A 19012-nucleotide genomic window follows, 5' to 3' on the forward strand; every position below is an offset into this window, starting at 1 on the left:
CATATTATATATTTGTACATACATCTGTGACGTATTCCATACTGTCATTTTTCATCAGACCCTGGAATTCTTGAACCAAGTTGCGTCTGTTCTCTTTGTTTGAATTTGAATTCCCTTCTCCTGATTGGCCTACACAATTAGCGAATCAAACGGAGCCAACAGGGTCCTAATTTCGGTAAACGTTATGGTTGTCCTCTGTACCTGTATGTTTAATGATGGCATATTTTATGATTAGCAAAGCAGGTCGTAATACAAGGTTTTCATATTCGTCTTTTAAAATATTATATTGTTATGTTTTTTTTTTTTCCTCTAATGATTAACGTTTCTAAATAACCAAAGAAAACGACGAATCTGTCAAAAAAAAGGCTTTAGAGTTTGTTGTGCTGTAGTTCTCTACCAATGCTGCCACCCTGTGGTGATTAAGCGCCATAGACTGAGCGGAGAGGTTTTTTTTTTATTTTTATTTTCAAACTAACCAATCAGCGCCAGAGGGTGGGAAACGTATATCCCTCCCCACCCACTTCTCAGCACTGGCCAATCATGAGCATACTAGTCAGCGCGAGGCGGAGAGTGGCGGAGGATTCAAACAGAAGATGGCGGCTGAGAAGGAAGCAGACAGAAACAAACAGAGTCGCAGGTAACTAAAGAATCACGGGACTAGATTGGAAATGAAAAATAACCGAGCTGCATACTTGTACAATAATATATGTGGACTTGAAGACTAATGGGAAAATATATGGTCTAGTTACAAATAATACACTGAATGTATTTCAGTCAACCGGGCCTTGTCACTGTGTCCACTAGTCTACAGGCTGTACTCGTACAATACAGGGTTTCTACGTGTTGAAATGGTTGAATAAATACACCGAATCACCTGTAACTGTAATAATACACACAGTACTGTATTTGTGTGTCATGCATTGAAACTAGCGGGAAAGATCATCTCAGTCAGCGTAACGTAGTTCCTGATTTACAGTACAGATATCATTGTGTATGTTACGTGTGTTTCCTTGTTGTACACATTTATTTGAGCTGATGTCAAAAGTTGCAATGCATTTGGTTAACTCGCCATTCAGTTTAGTGATATGCTTGATTGCATATCTCGAACCTTGTTCATTTATGCAGTGTTATGGAAGTCAATATTTTAGTAAATGTATTGGTTTTTATTTTCAGTTTGTAAAGGTAAGGATGTTGTTTGTATGGGGCAGGTAGATGCAGCTATGCGAGGCCGTTGCTGTAGACATTTATATATCATACCAAAATATCATCTGTTTTGACTAGTTATAAAATGTCAACTGCAAAGACAAAAATGTTGTTATTTAAAGCTAACTGCAAGGATATTATTATTTATTATTATTATTATTATTTAAAGCTTCAATTTTTGAAGTGTATAGGATGGTTCCCCAGATATTTTATCACATCAGGAAAAAGCTCAGGAATCTCTTGAGAATGTAGCTGACAGTAGAGACACAATGTGGTCGTTGTTTTTTTTCTTGCTGTCCCTGTAAATGTTTCAGCAGTTTTAACAGAGAAGGCTGTATAGCATGTTTATCCTCTTCTATTTGAAATTGGCTAGCTGGAGAAAACATGCCTCAGGGAAGGAGGAAATAAATAAACCCAACAAGACTTGAATCAAAACAAAAAGCAGTTTTAGAGCAATTGTAGAGTATTTGTGATGTTTTTCAGCAGGATACTTGTTTTAAGAAGTACACCAAACTAAACTGTAAGCACTGAATTTTTTATAGGGATACATTTTGTAATGTTGTCATCAGCCATGAGACCTGTCCACGGAGCCAGCCCATCATCTTCAATCCTGATTTCTTTGTGGAGAAGCTGCGGCACGAGAAACCTGATGCTTTCATGGAATTGGTTCTCAGTAACATCACACGGCTGATTGACCTTCCAGGGACTGAATTTGCTCAGCTCCTGGGGGAGATGGATCCCAAACTGCACAGTGGGGCTGGGGTGGCAGCAGGGTTTCTTCGCTCTTTAAACTTTCTCAAACGCAAAGGTCAGTGCAGACAAGAGTCGATTACAATCAGTATACCTCAGATGATGAAATGACTGCATTTACAGGGCTGTCATTATTTACAAATCTGAAAACAGCAAAGTCAGTGACATCCTTGTTTAGGCTTTGGACTTCAATCGGAATGTGTGTGTGTGGTGACAGGTTGTGACACTGCTTCACCCATGTTCCAGGGATGGAAACGAGACACCTATTGCATGGCAGTTTCATCCATTTCAGGTTTTAATAGAAGCTTGATCAGCCACAGTGTATAGGTAACAAGCGCATGTGTCTTTAAACTCGATAAAACCAGGAATGGATCAAAATGCTATGGTGCTCCACCAGTACTATAAGTTGCACATTGGCACTTGTATATATTTTATTTATTAATACTGTGCTAATATCTGATAAGAGTAATTTTTGTAGCACCATAATATTTTGAGAATGTATGCAAGTTTTAGAAAAAAAAAAAAAAAAAAAGCTTAAAGCAGTAACTCTAGTCCATGTTAAATGAAAAGTATGTTTCTTCTTCTAGATAAAGGTGTTGTATTTGGAGCCCCTTTGACTGAGGAAGGGATTGCACAAATTTATCAGCTAATTGAGTATTTGCACAAAAGTGAGTTTTTATTTCTTTATACATACAAACTTTCAGATCTGTGCTGTACTGTCAGTGGAATGCATATTGTTCCAATATCACATCGGTTCTTTTCAGGAGTTCTAGGCTGTTTTGTCAAAGCTATTTTTGCAACATAATTTGCTTATGTATGTTTTGCTTAGCCTTGTTCCTTTTGCAATTGTTTTTTTTTCCAGTCTTACAAAATACGATATTAAATCACTTGCCTTTTAGAGTAATGCACTTCTTTTTGAGCTGACTCAAAGCATGAGACTTTTTAATTGTGTTACAAATTGCAGGGACTTAACGTGATAAATTTCAATTTAACCCAGGGAGGAAATTTGTACCAAATGGTTTATATTTATGGATGAAATGTTTCAGACCTACATGTGGAAGGGCTGTTCCGAGTCCCTGGGAACAGCATCAGGCAGCAAGCTCTGAAGGAGTGTCTGAACAACGGCATTGATATAGACCTGGATTCTGGGGAATATCATCCTAATGACGTGGCCTCCTTGCTCAAAACGTTTCTCGGGGAGCTGCCTGAAACACTGCTGACTCATAAGCATTACCATGCTCATCTTAAAATAGCAGGTAGAGTAAGAATCAAAAAGACATTACACAGTGCATTCCTTCACAGTCCTGCAACTCAACACACCAGTGTTGCACTGCAGAATCAGAATCAACTGTTGATTATCAAGTGTGGTGTATATATTTTGAAACCCACTATCAGAAAAAGGAGGGATGATTATTTGGATACACTTTGACATTAAGACAAATTCTGTTTTTGACATTGAAAGTTGAGACATGTTTCAGCTTATTCCCCAGGATATGTCAAAACAAGCAGAACAATATGAAATATCGTTCCAATACATACAACATGGTGTACTGCAAGAGTAAAGTAATGTGTTTCAAATAAATGCCACAGGGGTTTCTGTAAGTGGTTACACTGTTAGATACAATTTATAATTTGTTTTTAGACATGACCCTGTTTGATGAGAAGGGGAATAAGACCACAGTTCCAGACAAAGCGCGTCAGATTGAGGCTCTGCAGCTGCTGTTCATGCTTCTCCCACCTGCCAATCGCAGCCTCCTGAAGCTCCTGTTGGATCTTCTCTACCAGACTGCCAGGCAGCAGAAGGAAAACAAGATGTCTGCCTCTAACCTGGCCCTCATGTTCGCCCCTCAGATCATGTGGCCAAAAAATGTAGGTTGCATTTAGATTTGTCTTTAGTATAAGCAATAGTGGTGAGTTTACATTTTTCATATAAAAACATTTAAAATGGAAAAATAAACAACTACACAAGAAATGTTCTTTTTTCTGATTGTAATTCTTAATTTGAGCCACTTGCCAATACAGGCAATTGTTTTTAAAAACGTGGACACTGGATGCTTATTTTCACAAGCAAGTGAACCTTTACAGGTTTAAATAAATTCCAAAATAGTTTCCCCATGTTCATCTTGAAGCAGGTACTGTTATGACTTGAAATGAAATATATGTGTAGAACAAACCACAAAACAAAGTTATTATTAATATACAGGAGCAATGGGGAATGCAAAATACTTGCCATGCATGATTTCTGTATGAAATATGCTGCGATTTCTGCATCTCTCCCTTTTAGTTCACTGTCATAGTGTCTCTATTTAATGTTTATCTGGTGCAGGGCATTAGTGAGTAATATAGAAAGGCAGCACTGTATGAATGACATCTGAAACCTGATCTCTGACATAACTGAATTGTTTCTTTTTTGTGTTGTATCAGCTGACGGCATATGACCTCCAAGAGAACATGATGAAACTGAACTATGGCATGGCATTCATGATCAAGCACTCTCAGAAAATATTCCGGGTTAGAACATTTTTTTCTTATTACCAAATAAATCTAATAAAAAATCGTAAGCAAGTCAAACCTACTCTCTTTCAACTTAAGGCTTGCAAACATATTTTTCAGGTATTATTGAAAGGTAATGTATTAAACCTTGATTTATATAGAAAATAATTAATAACAAATTGTTCCTTTTTTGTAGGCACCTGTTTACATTCGAGAGCATGCCAGGATACAATTTTCAGGATCCAAAATTGTTCAGTCCAAGGTAAGGGTATCTGCCTTGATTCCAGTTTCTCACAGCCTCAATGTATGTGTTACGATAACTACCATATTACAATTAAATTATTCTAGATACGCTGTCTTGTAAAGTAAAAACAAAAAAGCATACAGAATGTATCGCTATTTGGTGATTTTTACCTGGTGGTGTTTTTTTTGTTGTCTATTTTAAGAATGTGTTTTATTTATTTCTGCCTTTTCTAGGATGACTTGGACCTCTTGCCATCTCAAGTCTCCAAAGGCCTGCTCCCCTCTAAGCGGAACTGCATCAATCCACCCTGCTCCCAACCAGACGACAGTCGCTGTCACACAGAAGAGGCGCTGAAGGAGCTCTTCCGCCATGTCCACAACATGCCAGAATCCGCTAAGAAGAAAAAAATAGTTAGACAGGTACAAATACAGGCGATGGGAAGGTCTTTTCATCCTTCACCCTTTTAGACAAAGCCCATTGCAAACAAAGATGAATTGCCATACCAATATATGCCCCGATCCTGTCTAATACTATACTTTAAATGCTACATATGTGTTAACATTTAGCGTTTGGAATATTGGAATTCAACAGACAGGTAGACTTAAAGCTGCAGACATATTTCTTAAATGGTTGTCTGCCGAATTACAGAAACAATTTGGGAACAGCTTTGCACATGCTGCTATGGGCTGCAATGTACAGGGTGATTAGAAAGTAAGTTTACCACATCAACGCACCATATCATTGATGTGGTAAACTCACTTTCTAATCACCCTGTACTCTACATGGCAGCATCTGTTGTATGTGCTCGAGCTGTTTTTAATAAATAAATAGACTTTCTCTTGATTTTAACTTTTCACAGTTTAATAAGCAGACGACCCCCAGTACTCCAGTGTTTGACACGCAGACACCTCCCAGGAAGAAGCACGCCAGATCTCGCTCATTTGGAGGACTAATAAAGGTGGTGCTACTTGGGTTTTTTGTTGCTTTGTTGTGCAAGGATCTTTTTATTTTTTATTTATATGTAACAGTATTTTACAGGAAGTAGTTTTTTTTTTAACATGGTCTTAATTATATTTTTTATAATTCTGTATTTATTTTTTTAAACAGCGTAAAGTATTGGGGAACCAATTTGTAATGGAAAAGAAAAACAAAACTGTGACCCCAGAAGCAACTATTTGTAGCTCAGGACAGATAGACAAAGCGTGTAAAGAAAACATCACTCTCAATGTGGTAAGTCCTAATGCATACATCTAGTGTGACTTGTATGTATTAAAACTTAACTTTATAGAAGGGTATCTGAGCTGGTACAAATGGAATTTAATGTCCATAACCAGAAGCATAATTACATGTTCTTAATATGAATTGTATAAATAAAACAAAAAAGTATGTTGAAAAATCCCATCTAACATTATAGAATGTTTATTGTTTAATTTTGATGCAAGCGCTATTCCTAGTCGTTTCCCATGCAGAATTGCTTATATAATAGAATTATGAATACAACAGTGCCATCAAGCTGTAGGAATATTAGTTTTTGAAAGTACAAAAGTGTGTTTAGCTGTTGCACCTAATGCACATTTAAGAAGTGCCATATTAATAAAGAGCAAGCAAAGACATACAATTATCATTCTAATTATACTAGGACGTGAAGGTTTTTTTTTTTTTTTTTTTTTTTTGATCTGGGTATTATCTTCCTAATCCTCTGAGACTCAGCCCTTAGAAGGGCACTCATGGTAAACTGTGCCATGTGGACGATCACTCATGTTTTGTATACCTAAATCACATGTTTGAACTTGTTGTTTGTTTTCTTCTTCTTTTAGGAATCCTGCAGTCTTACAGGTGTCTGCTTTTCCCCAATGGACGAGTCTTCTGTTTAGGAGTTCAGTAAAATTGGTCTTTAGTTCAGCTTTGATTGTGAGATATTCTTTACACATTACCTCTAACATGAACTTACCTTATTTTTGCATGGACTGCATTATTGAGCCATATAGACATTTCATTGTACTGTATATATGTTAATATATTTAACTTTGTAATGCCATATTGCACACAGCAGGGGGATGGAACGTGAACTTTTAATTTGTATTAGTAGATATATAAGTTTGTATTCTATTGCCTGTAAGGTAACCTTACTAGCTTTTAAAGGCACAGGTGCCATTACTGACTGCTGCACCTACCTGTAGTTATCAAAGCCACTGCTTTATAGTTCGGCCCATATAAAATCAGTTTAGTTCCTTCTGTACCAGTACTTCACCAGTTAAGCTGATACTGATCTATTTGCCAACACTTTATTACATAATTTGTTTTTTGCCAAAGTATTATAATCATGCCTGGTTAACTTGATTGATATAGGCCCACAACTCTGGAAGTGCTTAGAGCACAATCTGACTGCTCCACCTCAAGAGGTGGGTTTACTAAAGTACTGGCTTGCTGTGAAGGATGTGGTTTTGTCTGTTTGCCAGTAGTAGAATACATTTGGCACCACATGAAAATACTACCTTACTCCGGGGGTCTGCCCACAATAAATGGAAAAAGATGAAACATCAATACAAGTCTTAAAAGTTGAGTGTTGGAGGGAGTTCATTAATGCACCCCATATCTTCACAACCCTTAACCAAAAAGATGAATTCAAAACCCTGCTGGAGTGCTCTGTAACAAGTTGGGTATTTGAGGGAACTGAAACCATAAGTAAACTAAGATATAGAATGATTCAGTTCAGTTGCGAATCCAACAGTTACTCTACTGTCTAATATAATTGATAGTCTTAAATTAAAAAAAATCCTGTGGTTTTAGCACATATTACTGCGTTGTTATAGAGTAGGTAGACTTTTAAAAAGCATGCATCTCTTTTTATTTTAGTCTGAAAGTCTGGAGAAGGATGTTGGTTTTGGAAAGTGATATAATGACATTGATTGGGGTACTGAATACTGTAAGGAAGGGGCTGTTTTTTTATTGCAGGTGAATTTTAGATTATAATAAACAAGCGGCAGCTATTATTACTCAACATGCTCTTGTTATTTTAAGACATACATGTCTGGGGGGGGGGGGGGGGGGGGGGGGGGGGGGGGGGGGGGTAATGACTATAGAAAAGAGACATAAAGTCAATCAGGATCATTTATTTTAGCTGTAATTTGACCTAGATGTAATGTTATGTGTAGCCTGGATAATATCCCTGGGATAAAACACCAGGTGGCATAGTAGGAAGTCTTTTTTAGAGATGTCATTTCATTGGTCCCTGGAATATTTTTTACATGCTTTTTAGTGGTGGGACCATTAATGCTGTCTGCTACTACTTAAGTGATATTAAGCCCCAGAACCAGCATACCTACTGCCTATTTACTGAATATAAAAAAACAGCCTCCATATAAAAAAATCGAGACAGAGCAGGTAATGTAATTATTGATTTTTTAAATGTTTGAGAGGTTAATACAGCTGTGGTATGTAAAACAAGAAAGGAATTGGGGGTAATTTTAGTTGAGACCAGTTTAAAATCTGCATTGCTTTTTAAGTATGTTTTCTTAACATGAATTTAACTTGTGTGTTTGTTGTTTTTTTTTAATATATTTTTGTATTTTTTTACATTAAGTGCCTTTGCTGATTGGAATCCTTTGACTTCCATTTGGACTGTATCAGATGTGTGTTTTGTTGCTGAGACTGAAGTTTAAAAAAAAAAAAAAAAAATCTGATTAATGTCCACAGTTATTACATGATAAAAATATTAGTTATGGAAACCCTCAACTGTTTAATGCGTTAGGAAGCAACAACATCTTTAACATGGCTTTAAATTCTATTGTGTGTTTACTTTGTTTTATGGTAAGTCACCCATCTTGTATCCAGGACAAAAGAACCTGCCAGAGCAACAATTTTATTTAATACGGTTTTGTTCTGTGGCCTACCAATTCTAGTTTTAGTAGTTTTTTTAAACTGGTGTGGGTACCGCTTTTCTTTGCACATTTGACCCTACTTGGACAGTTATTTACTGAAAATCTTGGTATCCCTGAATAAACAATTGCCTGATTATTTTAAAAGTCTTTATTGAGAGGAAATGTAGGGTACATTTTGGGGCATAACTGCACACATGAGTTGTTAATTGAACTAATTTGCAATAATTTGAATAGCAGACCTTATGTCCATGGATACCAGGTTATTTAGCAAGGAACTAATTAGCCCAATCCCAAAGCACCACAAACTAATAGAGATTTAAAATTGGTAGGTCAGGATATTGTGATGGCTACATGACCATTAGATATTAACTCGATCAAATCAAAATGTTATTACAGTCACGGGATCCTCTAACTTCTGTTTGCATTTAAGTCTGTTACGTTGTAACCACTATGGGGACCTGAAAAAGGTGATTTTTTTATTTTTTATTTTTATTATGATAAAAACACATGGACCTATGCTTCTTGGCTGCTCCTGGTTGAAAGGACATTAGTTGATTTTATTTGACTGTGAAAAGTCCAGGTACTGTTTTTATCTATTATTTCTATTAGCTATAATCAAAATGTAATTTTTTTAATTAAATGATGATTATAAAACCTGTTTCTCAAATAGCAGCTTTTTTTTTGATGGTGGTTGTTAAATCCAGCACTGGGAGAGGGGGGTGAAGTGAAATGCATCCCTCAATTTCTGTCCTAGTGGATTAGAGGTGTGTTGGATGTCGAATCCAACTCCTAATGTTATTGAATGGGAGAACAGATCCATCCTGGTTAGGTACCAGCTGCTGAATACATCCACCTTCCTAATACAGAGACTAAAGGTTTCAGATGTAGCCGTGTTTGGGTTTGACAGATTGCAGTTAGACAATACCTTCTATAATATAGCCAAACTAAATGATGTAAGGTTCCCTATTACTTAGGGGTGGGAATTAGTGAAATTTCAGAGAGTAAACCATCTATCCAATGTATCATTACCCTAGGGTGTAAGGACTGAGATTAGTTTTGCATATCTCTGTTGCTTGCGGAAGCCTAAGACTAGAACGACTATAATAAATACCCACGCACTTCAAACCTACAGCACTGCATTTGTATTGTATATAGCCCTTGATCATAATTAACTGGCTCTGCATTTCAGGGGTAAACTGCGAGTTCCTGACTCACCAGGAGAAAAAGAAGTATGGTCTGTGTTTTATTATTTTACTAGCTGGGTAAGAGTTCATGGCGAGGTTTGCCAGTACTCCTATGTTTGTTTTATTTAGTTGTATTTCTGGAAAAGCATAATTGTGTGTTTTTTGTATTAACAAGTTTAAAATGTTTTTGTCTTCATATTTTTATGTAATATATAAGATGTTTTGGTTTGCTTTTTATCTTGGTTTCAGTTGTTGGATTAAATAGGTTTTACCTTAGCCTGTGTCTGATTTGATTTATTTATTTAATTTCTTCTTAAACAATGTACTGTTTATGAATGATCATTTTTCCCTGAATAGACATCCTCTCAATTCATTCTGGTTTGTGACTTGGCAGTTAAAGTTTAGCTCTGGCAGTTTATCTTACCCTGCAATTAATTTTCTATGTGCTTGTGGTTTAAAAAAAAAAAAAATGGAAAGAAATATATTCCTACCTGCTATGATAAAACAGTTGGAATTATCCTTCTCTGAATAATATTTGACCCATTGCAGTAAAAATAAAAAAGCCCAATTAATATGTATTGAATGTACTGTATTTTAAACTGTAAACATTAAAATATACAATTTTTGTTTGCTTTGGTTTACATCAAGAGACTTAATACTACCTGTCTAAAATAAACCACCAAAAACCTACTAGATCTACAGGGTGGTTTTATAAACAATGTGGCATTAGGGAAAAAATGGGGACAGAATGTGCAAACATCAGAGCTGACATTCTGGAATAACGAATCAAAATATTTGTGTTCGGTCAAAGGTATAGCTTAATTTAAACATTCTGTCAATATTTCTGTGGTACATTTATACATTCTGTATTTGTCATTCTGAAGTGAGCAAGGACATTTTCTATTGATTGAGGCTGAATTTTAATCACCAGGTAAATCTAACGAAATCCACAAACTTATGTATGTGTGATTTGGAATAATAAATATTTGAACATAGAATATATTTACAAGGAAAAGTAATGTGCCAGGGGTAGGGTGTGATTTAGTCACCTAATATTGGTATAGAGTTTTTTAATTGAATTTCTAAATTACAAAAAAAAGCACTTCAAAGGAATACATTTAAAAGTTCCATTAGATCATACATGGCAGAATGATAGATGAATAATAATGTTGCCATGGTTCTGCGGGATAATGCCTTCCCATAAGAAGGATATCCTTCAGCAAAAAAATAAATAAATAAATAATTCACCTTACTTAAACTCCATTTAGCACACATGGGATGATATAGGTTGTGCCTCACCAAAGAACATATACTACCATTAAGGGGTTTATAGTTCTGGGTAACCTAAACATGCACTAACTAGGGAATTTTGAAAACGGTGAATCAAAACATCAGAACAATCTACTTTGCTCTCAAGTCAGTAAACAGTGAGCAAAAAGTATCAGAGTGATCCACAAGGGGGAGTAGGTTTAAAGGATAAAATAAAACAATGTTTTCTGCACATATAGGTAGCTATATTGTTTGTTTCAAAGCAGCTCATGGTTTTTATTTTTATTTTGTCCCACTTTTGCCCTTTTCCAAACTTGGCACCACTCAGCAATGAATGTGCTCAAATACAGCTGAAATTGCCCTACCTTCATTGGCTACCTATGTGGTAAAAGGGCTTGATCACTGATTTTTCAAAGGTTTACGTTGCAGGTCTCATTAGCTCTGATATTTCAATTATGCTGGTAGAATAGTTTGTTGTATGGTGGGTTTTTGCTTCTTAACACAGATCAACTCAATTCTTCGTTTAGTCTTTCACTTCAGAATGTATGAATACGTTTAACATTTGTAAATTGAGTGGTTTTGCTATTTTAAGCAAGAGGTCATTTTAAAAAATCTCATTAAAAAGTTTATTAAATGGAAAATATGCCAAAGTTGGTGACTGCTAAAAGTGAGTGATGCTTCTCTGTGCCTGTTTTATTGATCTGCAATTCATTTAAAATATGTCACCGATTAGAAAAGTGGGACAGGTTGAACAGGCTAAGTTGTTTCTTTGCTAATAAATGGTATGTACGTGTGTCTGTATGACACACTTACATACATGTTTGTTTCTGTATGTTCTTTTTAACATCAATGTTTTTGGTGGACTTTAACCAGTAGGGAACGCTGGCTGCCAGTCCATCAACCCTAACATATATAGCACACTACCTCCCAGTCCCTAGTTCTATTTATCTACGCTGCCTACCAGTCTCTTAACTTTAGTAACTCGGATGCATTGCTATCCAGTCTTCAACCTTGTCTGCTACCTTTTACCTTGCTTGAGAACCAAGGAAAGCATGAAAGGACGCACTCTGTTTTACAGGTTGCTGCTCTTTGGTCTGTGGGGGCTGCTGTGAGACTGAGATGAGAGATTGTGAGAATGAGTAGTTCAGGGTTCTGGGAGGAGGGGGGGATAGGTAGGAGGAGTCGGGTAGCTGCTATTTGTAGCTCCTTTTGATGGATGACTGCTGTGCGAGTTTGTGTGTGTGTGCTCTCCCTCTTCCCTTTTTACAGGCAATCAGATGAAGGCTGGAGAGAAAGGGAGAAAGACGCAAAGCAAGCGGGGAACATCTCCATAAAGAGAAAGAAGGAAGATTTCTAAGCAAACCTGGAGAGTAGCTGTCAATATTTTTATACATTAGATTTTATTTAAAAAAAAAAATATATATATATATATATATATTTATATAGAATTTTTGCTGAAGATTTTTTTTTCTCCAGTAGATCTGAAGATATCCACACACGTTTTATATATCTGTCTTGCTTTTGCACATTGGTGTGAAAAGGCTTTTTCAAAGCAGAGGGATCTGGGGGATTGGGTAGCTGTTAGCAGGAGCTTTGCACAGACGGGTGGTTCGGTATGTCTCTTGGAAGAAGCAGCAGCAGCAGCAATGAAGCTGGCACAACGCTGGCAAAAGCTGGACTCTGGGTTGTGTTGTTGGGCACCCTGTTTGGAAGCTATGCCAGTGCCTGCCCAGCACTCTGCACTTGCAGTGGCACCACTGTGGATTGCCACGGACTAGGGATCAAAGCCGTGCCCAGGAATATTCCAAGGAACACTGAGAGGCTGTGAGTATTCTTCTGTATATTGCTGTTCTGTCTTTCACAGGGGGTTTACTCACTTGTACACAAGTACACTCAGGAAAAATGAGGGACACTGTGGGGGACAACATCAAGCATATCTGTATTTCCCTTTAATTAAATGAATATGATTTCATAACAATTTGCTATATATATATATATATATATATGTCAGATGTGCTATACACATGGATAGATACATGCATGCATGCATAAATACAAAATAATATTGTTACCTACTAATCTAGTGGCGTTTCTGTTTATTACAATTTTTTGTCTAAAAAAACAAACATTTCTATATATGCACATATTGTGTGTGTAATACTGTATATTTAGTACACATTATAAGCCAATGACACAGTGTGTCCATAACTTCTTAATACAGAACACACATGTTTTGCTCCCAAATGTGTGATGACATGCATTTTATTTTCTTTGCATTCTTCATGATGCCGCAATAGTGCCAGAACTGCATCTATCTTTAAAAAAAAAAAAATGTATGTCGGTCTGAATTCTTGCAACACAATTTATATATTAATTAAACGTACCTTTACTGCTCAGGATTTGACATTTTAATTTATATCATTGATTGCAGTGTTAAATTATTTTAAATACAGCACATTTCTTTAAGATTCCTACACCCGTGTCAGCACTGAACCAAATCACTGCTAGTTCAGTTGAATTCATCGTCAGCTAAGAATTGCACTCTCATCTCTCCACTTTAAAGTAACTTTTAAGTCTTATATAGTATAGAATTAACTTGTTTTTGTTAAATCAGCCAGAAAAACGTCAATGAAACAAACAAAGCTCCTTTCGCTGAGTGTCCTTAGAGACCCATGTGCTGAGATGCATGCTGCTATCACAGGCAACATTTAAATGATGCTCATACTCATTCACCATAAAGGCAATTAAACACAGGGCCATTCTGGGCTCCCTCTTTTATATGCAAATGTAACTTGTAATGAAATAACTGATTGCAGAAAAGAAAAAAAAATCTGGTACATACATAATTATTTGGAATAGAAAGGAAGAAATAATTTAAGGATATGATGTAAAATGTACAAAAATGCATTTGGAAATTGCAAGCATGTGATATGGGTCAACCAATTTATTATTATTTTAGCATTATTTTAAATTCTCACCCTGATGAGCAGTCCTTTCAGAAAAAAAAAAGCAAGCCCATTACTGTCTTGCACTGGAGGATGATCAGGAAGAGTTCTAGAATTATTATGTCATTGTTTTTTCAAGGTTTAGTTATAGTAAAGGCAAAACCTGTTTTATAGCCAGGATTAGCACTAATCGCAGTCTGTTAAACTAGACAAGAATGATCTTAAAAGTTACATTGTTTACTACTATTTCTGTATTTTTACCAAACAAAAAGGTGTGGTGCAGAGTTCAGTATGGTGGGGTATTATACCTGAACTTATGTCACTTTGATTTTTCATTGCTATATTTAGAGACTGGCTCACCCAGTTGTGATGACAGTTTTTTGGGGTATTGCCTTTTGTTACCAACTGGCTATTGCACTCGGACGTCTGCAAGGTCCTTTATTAAGAGATCCCATTCTCCATGCTGTGGGTATAGGTTGTGGTGACACAAGTTATGTGTTATTTATATCCTTGTCAGGGATATTTGTTTCTGTGTTTCTTCATCATCTAATATTACAATGAGACTCTCTCATTGCGGCAGTAATGGAGTGTATGTGGCAAAGAGGCTTTCAGTGTGAGGGTTTCATTAATGATGGTAGTGTAATATTAAAATATTTAGTTAAGAGTCTCATGAATATCTTGTGAGCAGCCTATTATTGTGAAGAGAGCAACTCTTGCAGATTGTAGTTGTAGACTTGCATCCATTGTTTAAAAGGATAGTTCTAATCATTTGGTTTGCTTTTAAAACAGAAACTGTTCCAGGTATAGTAGGTTTTACAGAGCTGAAAATGTGTTAATAGGTGGATATCAAATCAGAATTTCAGAACTGATTTATAATTGTAGATGTATGGATTCAAAACCAGTATCTCCTGCCTCACTAGCTCCCAATCCTGCGGTCGAACCACAAGGCCACACTGCCTTTCCCATTTCTGCACTAATTTCCATTCCCCATCAATACCTAGTACAATATAACAAACTGACTCCCAGTCTCTCACTTTAACAAGTAGACTGCATTTCCTCCTGATGCCTTGTCTTCCTTCATTAGACTGAGCAGTTTCCTAGTATGGACAGGCTATAAACCAGCTGCCTAGAACTCATTACAAAGGCCCATTACTCTCCTCTCCAGCTGCCCGACACTTCAAGATCTGTGCTGACAAGGTTTGTAAACATGGAAGGGAGACAGCAGAGTCCCATTTTCACTTGTCAAACAGCCTTTCCATCAGAGCTGACCTCTGTGCAGCGCAACCAGATTCTTTAATGACTGCGAGCAAAAAAGGGTCCCTTCTGGCAGCTTTAACCATGAACCTTCTGGACAGTATAACTCAGACATTGTCTATTTAGCTAAACATTATTTATAATGTTCAACACTGGGTATTCCCTTACTCTGCTTAACCCTTTAACTTCATACAAATTTGAGATCATTAAGTAATACTAATGAACTACAACCATTTGGTTTTCAGTGGCCTTTCATGTTCAGGCATAATCTCCTAGTAAATAAATCAATCTTGCTGGTGTGGTGTTTAGAGATGGACAGTGGTAATGCAATGCTGTTTGAGTTGTCACTCTTGACATGAGATTTAAAATAAGTAAATCCCCATAACACTTGAAACGAGCAGGGACTTGACCCCTATTGAGCTGCCAACATTCTCTAAACCGGTGTGAAAGCTGCAGTTCAACCAGGATGCTAAGAGTGCTGGGTGCTCTGTATATTTATTTGTAAATATAAATAAACACATGAATTAATCTTCAAACAGAGGCTGTTTGTCCTTTGATGACTGGGATGGTGCTCAGATGCCTTTGGCTGTTTGGCATGGCACACTGTCTGGTTAACTGACAGCTTTTTATTTATCTGAACTATTTTTTAATCCAGACAAGATGGAACAAATCCCTTACAAGGGACAGTTGCTGTTACCCTAATGAGGATGAACAGTTGACAGAAGATTCCTTGGCACTGCACAGAGGTGCTAATCCACTATGAAGGATTAGCACGTTTCTGTCAAAGGGCAACAATTCTCCCTCTTGCCAAAAAATAAATACTATTTTGGCAAAATTATTACATTTTTTTTATCAGGCTTGGCTGCTTCTCTGATGTTGTTGTTATTTATTATTAAACGACAGAACCAACAAGAGTGACAGTGGTCTAATATGGTCAAAAATGGGTTTGTTTTTACACTAGACTGTTGTAATGGAAGATCAGAAGAATTGCATTGACATTGTGTGTATACTGCTATTTTCTGGCAATTACTTGTGTGCTATTTCCACAGCTTGATCCATGGGTACAATAGCTGTATGTGCTTGGTGACAAGCAACATATTACCTTTGGTGCTAGTTTACATTTTGTATACTATCTTCACACCACTGTACATTTAAAATGACAGCAAAAAAAAAAAAAATGAAGTAATGAATTGAGCAGAGCACTATGCGAGTACTGACGTACCTTGGGTTTCTTAGACCATGGAAATAGATGACTGCCTATCAGCCCATCTTGATTTTGACTCCTGGTGGCTTTGCCAAGCAGCCCACAGAAACTGTTCTGTTGTTTTGCTGCTTTGGTTTTTACAATGGCAAACCTTACATAGTTAAGGAATTTAATAAATGCATTCCTCAAGAGAACCACCACACCCCCAACAGTAACCAGGACCCATAATATCCAACAGCCTTGCCAAAAAAAGAACGGATCTTACTCGCACCTATTTTCTTATCCTTGTACAATATAGAAATATGGCTGTTTGTAGTCCAGTAAGCCTTTTTGGTAGAAAGAAATTGCTCTTATTAATTTTCAATACAGACTTCAATGTCAATTTCCTAATGTTTCCCAAAGACCATAGGAGTGAGCTTTATCTTGAACCACAATATATGCTCACTGTACATTTCTCCAGCTTGTATCATTTATGTTGCAGATAGTGTAGCTGGTGTCCCAGGAGTGTTACCAGCCTCATTTTCCATCCCAGAGTCCCTGCGATCTTGCACATTAATGTGTGGCAGTGTATCCACAAGGAATTGAGCAACAATCTCCAAACTCATTCCACGTGTAGGAGGCTGAGTTTGACCTTGGATTCAAACCGTTATGCCACCTGCCTGTCCCCCCTAACAGCCCTCCAGGTTTCATTTTCTGTTCCGTGTGGGTAAAATTGAATTTGTGTTCCTTTGCCCTGAGGGTAATTTGAGAAAGCCATGTGCAAGTCAGTGCTGATAAGACAAATTGCCCGACTACACTTTTACCCACCATCCTGTGGGAGCGGTCAGGGCTGTTGGTGTGATGGGACTGTGTTTTTTTTTTTTTATCGACTGACTGTGATGCCCTATCTCATTCACAGAGGGGGGGCTGTTTGTTCACATTTTTAGAGCTGAGGTGGGACTGACCTCCACTCCTCTCAACTGTCCTTGAAAGACAATTCTATTCTATTATAACACTTTTTCCTTAACAATATTTTCTATTATTAATTATCAAGTACAATTGTGTAAAAAAGAAATTGATATACATATATTTACAAGACAGTATAAAACATAACAACACATGTTTAATTAAAACCTCATATGTTTTAACTGGTCTGAAGCAGTATTACATATATCTATAAAAGAGTGGTTCTAGTAAACCATTTTGAACAAGTAGAAATAAATGACAGTATTTGGTTTGCAGCTCATTTTTCCCCCACAAAGCCAAATTCATGTATTAGATTTAAGTGATAGTTTCAAAATAATATTGCATGCATTTTATTTCCTCTGTCGCCAAAGAAACTTAAATATATACAATGGATTCTTATTTTGGGATTTTTCAGGCTCTATAAACTCCTGGTTTTTCAGCAATGTTCTGTGTTGTTTCAGGTTTCTGCCTCTCGGGTTTAATCATTCATTTCCACAGCTAGGTAGGAAGCAGGGTTGTTAGCAATGCTGATGTTGTCATTTTTTAGTGGGTTGGCATTTCTGCAAACAGATGTTTGGCCTTCTCTTTAAAAATAAATGCAGCTAAAAAACTAGATGAAGAATTTTCTTTGATCTGAACGTGACCCCTCGGTGAGTACAGCTGTGCTGTAACTCAAGTGACAGACACACGGAACAGAAAAGTCACTACAAAACAAATACAAAGCCTAACCCCCCGTTTGTTAAAACGCTCTGAAATTACTTCCTGTTGTGTTTACGTGCCTTTCTGCAGTGTTACATATAGAGAGGGGCCGGCCATGGAGGGCTTTAAGCCCAAACACAACTGAACAGGTTACAAGAAGTGGCATTGATCAGTGCCGGGCATGTTAAGCAACGTACTGTATATGGCTGTGGTTATAATCTGTGGAACCCTTGTTTGTGCTGCACAGTAGTAGGGGATACAAACCTATTCATTTTTTTAAGTACCTTGAAAACTGCTCTCTTATCTGCCACAGTGGGTGTTAGTACCATATTAAAGGATTTAAAGTAATTAAATGAAGAAGAGTATTCCATCATACTACTGAATCTCCAAAAGAAAAGAAACTGCCCAGCTTGGCTGTACTGTATATAAAATAATGGAAAGTTGGCCGCAGTTGGCCACATCCTCATTATCAGCATCTTTGAATGACCTTCCATCCCTTGGCACTGCCAGCCCGGAGCTGTTTTTAACAAATATCTCTGGATAGCCAGATTATTTAGCTTGGAAAACACCCAAAGGCTTTCTATTAAACAACCGCATGGAGTCATAATTTGCTCTATTTTTCCCGCCGGCCAGGGATTGCGTTGCACATAATATTGCACAATTCGAAACAGGTCTCCTTTTATGCTTTGGGACTTCCAACAGATGGCAACCCCCCCCCCCCCCCAAAAAAAAACAAAACATAATGAGGTTTTCAAGGTTTTTTTGCAGCCTGTTAAGTTTTTAAGATCAGGTCTGGAATGAACATATGACAAGCCCTCAAGTCAACCAATCAATCTAAGATCCAAACATGACCTTGTGTTTTACTTTGAAAACAATCAAAGGAAATGTCACAAGCCTACAACCCGATAAACTGATTACATGGTGAGACTACCTCCTTTATT

The 19012-nt window shown here is 37.0% G+C and overlaps 2 protein-coding genes across 2 annotated transcripts in view; both read left to right on the plus strand.

Moving 5' to 3' along the window:
* Positions 1 to 553: 553 nt before the first annotated feature.
* LOC121325450 (rho GTPase-activating protein 19-like) lies at positions 554 to 7701 on the plus strand. Its single transcript, XM_041267931.1, has 11 exons — positions 554 to 637; positions 1746 to 2011; positions 2541 to 2621; positions 3000 to 3209; positions 3596 to 3822; positions 4378 to 4464; positions 4643 to 4708; positions 4924 to 5109; positions 5550 to 5648; positions 5798 to 5920; positions 6508 to 7701. Exons 1-11 carry the CDS (start codon positions 594 to 596, stop codon positions 6562 to 6564), a joined length of 1446 nt encoding a protein of 481 aa, XP_041123865.1. The 5' UTR covers positions 554 to 593; the 3' UTR covers positions 6565 to 7701.
* Positions 7702 to 12321: 4620 nt separating this feature from the next.
* The window catches only part of LOC121325872 (slit homolog 1 protein-like), a 76091-nt gene continuing 69400 nt past the window's right edge, over positions 12322 to 19012 (plus strand). The window contains exon 1 of the mRNA XM_041268957.1: positions 12322 to 12848. Coding sequence (XP_041124891.1) covers positions 12640 to 12848 — 209 coding nt within the window. The 5' untranslated portion in view covers positions 12322 to 12639. The remainder of the gene's footprint in view (positions 12849 to 19012) is intronic.

The sequence above is a fragment of the Polyodon spathula genome, chromosome 13 (genome assembly GCF_017654505.1).
Source record: "Polyodon spathula isolate WHYD16114869_AA chromosome 13, ASM1765450v1, whole genome shotgun sequence".
NCBI classification, from domain to species: domain Eukaryota; kingdom Metazoa; phylum Chordata; class Actinopteri; order Acipenseriformes; family Polyodontidae; genus Polyodon; species Polyodon spathula.